Raw genomic sequence first — 5,681 nt, 5'->3', positions numbered from 1 at the left:
GGATAATATAATTTTTTTTTATTTTTATAAATACCCGTTTTTTTTTATTTTTTTTCAAACTTTTAAAAACTTATATTTTATCATCCCAATGTTTTAAGTTATTGCATTTAACACTCCCTCTGTCAGGATTCAATCACGGAATCCCTCCGTCTGGATTCAATAACTATTCCATCCATTTCTTACGATTTAAACCAAAAATATCCTCCAAAATGACAAAAAGATATTAAAAAATTATTTTTTTCTTATAGACTAAGATAATTTGGTCTTTTGTCTCTCTATTAATGCCGTATCTTCCTGAAAATATATTTTAATTATAATTAATAAATATAAAGTTCCAAAAATAGTACACTATAAATTAGAAAGTTGAACAATAACTAAAATATTTTAAAATTTAAGCAAAAATTGCATCTTACAAAGTAAATGAGCTTTCATTCCTTTAAAATATTACATTTTAAAAAATTCAAATAAAACAACAAAGGCTAAAGTTGCTAAGAGAGTGACTTGTTAAATTTTTAATAAGGAGAGGGAGTGCAAATCAAATGAAAAAATATTCAGGGTCAATTTCAAATCCGGTGAAAAATCAGGAGGTGTCTATACAATTTTAATCAAAGTACGAAATGTATAAAGTTTATTTAATCAGTAGTCTACTTTGATTGGACTATTTAACTTTTAAATTTTGATTTTAATAATTTAATACATATTCAGTTAAGCTAAATAGTACAGTTAATTTTTGAATGTTTAAAAGTTAAATAAAAAAATTAAAAATCTTTAGGAACTAGATAGTAGATCAAACCGATTTTGTACATTTTTACCTCCAAAAATTTAATAATATATATACTTTACGCATTTAATATATTTAGTGATAGAGTCCAACTACGGTACTTTTAAAATACCAAGCTTTTAATGTTTATAATTTAGTTTTTCACAGTTAAATCTATTTTCTTGACCAATTTCATCACGTAAATCATGTTATTTCATCCGCCACCCACTAAACCTTAGTAAATCAGTACTATAATAATCCCATAAATCTTCAGTTAAAAATCGTCATTTAAAAGTTAAATATTAATAAATATTAATAATTTAATATTTTTAAAAGTAGGGAAGCTAAATTTGTACTTGAAGTAATAAATTGTGCTAGTCTGAGGAGCACTCTTTTTTGTGTTAATCTAAAGCAGTGAGGCTGCTGCATCATTCAGCATCTATCACTCATCACCTAGTGCTGTCAACTGTTTCCGCGATCACTGCAAATTAAGATTTACGAGTGCAATCATGGAAGACGGCCCTCTCCACGTTGTGGCGTTCCCATGGCCGGCCTTCGGCCACATGCTGCCCTTCCTCGAGCTCTCCAAATCCTTGGCCGAGAGGGGCCACCGCGTCTCCTTCATCTCCACCCCGCGCAACCTCCGGAGGCTCCCCCAAATCCCCCCCGGCTTATCCCCTCTCGTCGACTTCATCTCCTTCCCCCTCCCCCACGTCGACGGCTTGCCCCCCGACGCCGAGTCGACCAACGACATCTCGCCGGATCAGATACAGTACCTCAAGAAGGCCCTCGACGGCCTCAAAACCCCTTTCGCCGATTTCCTGAAAGACTTCTCCAAGAAGCCGGATTGGATCATCGTCGACTACGCTCAGTACTGGCTGCCTCCGGTCGCCGCCGAGTTCGGCATCCCCTGCGCCCCTTCTCCATCCTTCCTGCTTCGTCCCTCGCCTTCTTTGGCCCGCCGTCGGTTTTACTCGACGGGGGCCCGCGAAGAAGCATCGAGGAGTACACTAGGCCGCCGGAGTGGATCCCCTCCTCCTCGATCGCCTATCGCCTCCACGAGGCCCGATGGGTGGTGAAGGCCCACTGCAAGAACGCGTCCGGCGTCTCCACCGCCCACCGCCTCGGCGCAGTCGTCGGCGGATGCAGGTTCGTCGCCGTGAGGACGGTCAACGAATTAGAATCCGACTCGCTGCGGCTTCTCGCCGAGAGTATCTACAAGAAGCCGGTCATTCCGGTCGGGCTCCTAGCTCAGGCTCCCCAGCCTGTAGGCGATGCAAGAGCGGTTATTGAGTGGCTCGACGCTCAGTCTCCCGGGACGGTCGTCTATGTAGCTTTCGGGAGCGAGGCGACGGTAGCGAGCGAGCTCGTGGAGGAATTAGCCTGCGGGCTTGAGCTTTCGAATGTGCCCTTCCTATGGGCTTACAGGCAGCCGGGCGACCTGCCCGCGGGCTTCGAGGACCGACTGAGGGGCAGAGGAGCGGTCGCGGGCGGCTGGGTGCCTCAGCTCAATGTGTTGGCACATCGATCGGTCGGCGCCTTCTTTACGCACTGCGGGGCGAGCTCGGTCATCGAGGGGCTCCGGGTCGGGCATCCGCTGATCATGCTGCCGTTGATAGCCGACCAAGGGCTGATCGCGCGGGTGATGGCGGGGAAGAAGGTCGGGGTGGAGGTGCCGCGGGACGAGCAGGACGGGTCGTTCACGCGCGAGGGGGTGGCGGAGGCGGTGAGGATGGTGATGCTGGGGGAAGAAGGGAAGGCGTTCGGGGCCAGAGCTAAGGAAATGATGGAGATCTTCGCGGACGACGGCTCCAGTAGCCGGCACATGGATGAGTTTGTTGGCTGTTTGAGGAGTTGTGCGAAAGATTAAGAAGATCGAATAACTGTTTCTGGATTTTCTTCTTTCCTAACTCTCTCAACCGGCAACGTGGATTCATCTTGAATCAAAAATTGATATCGTATCTATCGTATCTTGTATTTGGAGAAATAAATTTATATACATATTTAAATGAGAAAAATGAATGATGATACATGTTTTCCGTAGAATATCCTCAAATCCTTCTCAGGGTGCACAAATTTTTCTTTTCCCCGCTATTTTTCAAGATGTAATCACAATCCACCGTGTTTCACAAGGAACTTAGAATTTTGATCAAATAAGAATTGAGATATCATCTGCCATAAGAGGAAATACTTAAATAAAATTTGAAGGGATGCAAAAAGTATTGTTTCAATTTTAATTATTAAAATAATTTAAAGTTAAAAACTATTTATCAAATTAATTTTTCTAAAGAACAATGGAGAGATGCTGTTGTTGCAAAGACGCAACTTATCACTTGGATACATTGATTGTGGATCAATGGCTTATTGCGTGGGTTATGGCGGTGGGTTATGGCGGGGAAGAAGGACAGGTTGGAGGTGTTAAGGGACGAGACTACAAGAAAAGACCGTCGTATAAGCAATTTTTAGTTGTTGCAAAGGTGGTTTAAACCGCTTCTACATTTCGTAGAGACGGTTTTCACAACCGCCTCTAGACTGCTGGTGTAGACCGCACGTCTTTATAATGTAGAGGCGGTTTGAGCGACTTCAGGAAAAGCTTAGAGGTGGTTTCAACCGCGTCAATATTTCTGCTTAATTATTTTTTAGTATTTTTATTCATAATCTATTAATAATATAAATATAATTAAAATGTTCTTAATAAATTTTAATCTATAGAGGCGGTTTAAATTAGCTCTAAAATATTATTATGTAGAGAGAACAGATAGTGGCCGTTTCAACTACCTCGACCTAAGAAATATAGTAAACAAAAGTTATATTAATAATTAATTTGATATGCATTTAATAAGCAAAAAACTTATAATTATTGATATAATATATTATCTTAAATATTAACAAATCAAATATTAATTTCTCACCAAAAAAAAAAAAATTTAATATTAAATGAAAAGATATATTAATAACACACAGAAATTCAAATAATTCTCACCAGAGCAACAAAAAAATTTTTTAACATGTAATCCAATACAAAATCCCATATATCATATATATATAATATATAATATAATTTGGATAAGCATTGTTCCAATTGAAACCAATGATGCCACATGGCGCACTTACAAAAAAGTTTTCAATGTGCCACGTGGCATATAATATATATTATATATATATTATATATATATATATATATATATATATAATATATATATATATATCATAACAACTATTTAATTAAATTATTATACAAATATTTATTATATAGAGAAAATCATAACCAACTAATTTTAAATTAAATTATTATACTAATATTTAAGTAATTAGAGGAAATCATAACAACTATTTTAATTAAATTATTATACAAATATTAAGTAATTAGAGAAAATTATAACCATAACATACCAAATTAAATATATAACTATTTTAATTAAATATTATACAAACACTACAACAAAAACGGTCTATAGCGACACTTTTAAATGTAGGTATAAGTCAAAAAAGTGCTGCTAGCTAAAATTACCGACACTTTTAAAAAGTGTTGCTATATGTGGGGTCGCTAGGTATATAGTGACAGTTAAAGAGTGTCGCTATAACCTAAAAGAGTGCTGCTAATTTACCAACACTTATTTAAGCATTTAGCAACCGCCGAAACTCTATCTCGTTGGCTGCGGTGGCGGAGGAGAACGACAGGAAAGGCTCTTCGTCTAGAATTTCAGTGGATTGAGTGAAGAGAGAAGAAAAGATGGTAATTGATTTTTCTTTTTTTTTTTCTTTTCTGTTTGTAATCGGACCAAATGGACTGGGTGTGGTGAGTTGAGTAGAGTAATCTTTAATTTTTGCTTGGATTGGGCTTTATATTTAGGCATTAGTAGATATTTTTTTAAGTTTTAGCATAAATGAGACACTTACTCAAAAGTGTCCCAAACATGTGTCCCTATAACCTAATTCTGTTGTAGTTAAATATTTAAATAATTAGAAGAAATCATAACCATACATACCAAATTATTTAAATATTGTAAAATATATATCCAATAGTAGCAACACACTAAATAAAAGCCGGTCAACAATTGAGTTTTCAATAGTTTATAAAAATTTAAATAGTTTGATGATTTTTTTCACTTTTAAGCTCATGACTTACATTTGATGACTGATGGTTTGAAAAGAATGCATCGATTGAATTACCACCAACAACCTAAACAAGTATCAAAGAATAAAAAAATCATTAATTATACTACAATACAAAACTATTCAAATATATAATTAGTAATAACTTGCTATAAAATTAATATACTCGAGAATTGAAAAACTCTATCTGATAGTAGTATTTTTAGGCGTTCCATTTTCTCTCGCATTTTTTTGCCAGTAGATTCGAGAAATGTTAGATTTTGTCATCCAACTTTTATTCATTATAGGAAAACAATTGAAATAACAAAAAAAATTTTGTTTAATATCAATGAATAGTGATGAAACTAACGATTAACTTAATGATAATAAAACTAAAGTATTAACAAAAACTTAGGAAAATAAAAGTTATAAGGGTATACATCATAACTTACCTAATATTCAAAGTGAAGAAGTAGAAGACTGTAATGACCCGATCCGCCAGCAATAATAACTCGTTGGGCACAACCATCGGCCCAAAATGCTTAAATTCAATTATTATGTCTTTTCTAATTAAACTTATATATCCCCACATCTAGCCTTAACTACCCGATGTCGGATTATTGGAGTGTCACATACTCCTCCTGTTTAGGCCCTGGTATTCTCGTCACCCCTAAATGCATACACAGCCCAAGATCACTAGGTGATGTGAGATTTATCTCGCTAGTCTTGTCATTCCGACCTTGACTTAGCCTGTCATTCACTAACCGTGACCTAGTCCGTCATTCCGACCCTTGCTCAGCTAAGACTTATCTCATAATTCCGACTG

The 5,681-nt window shown here is 36.8% G+C and overlaps 1 protein-coding gene across 1 annotated transcript; it reads left to right on the top strand.

Moving 5' to 3' along the window:
• On the top strand, positions 1,114-2,806 carry LOC109715009 (putative UDP-rhamnose:rhamnosyltransferase 1). Its single transcript, XM_020239787.1, is given in 2 exon segments — positions 1,114-1,675; positions 1,678-2,806. Coding segments are annotated over 2 exon segments (1,359 nt in total). The 5' UTR covers positions 1,114-1,269; the 3' UTR covers positions 2,631-2,806.

This window comes from Ananas comosus, linkage group 9, assembly GCF_001540865.1.
Source record: "Ananas comosus cultivar F153 linkage group 9, ASM154086v1, whole genome shotgun sequence".
Taxonomy (NCBI): Eukaryota; Viridiplantae; Streptophyta; class Magnoliopsida; order Poales; family Bromeliaceae; genus Ananas; species Ananas comosus.
This window is presented reverse-complemented; position numbering and strand designations above follow the sequence as displayed.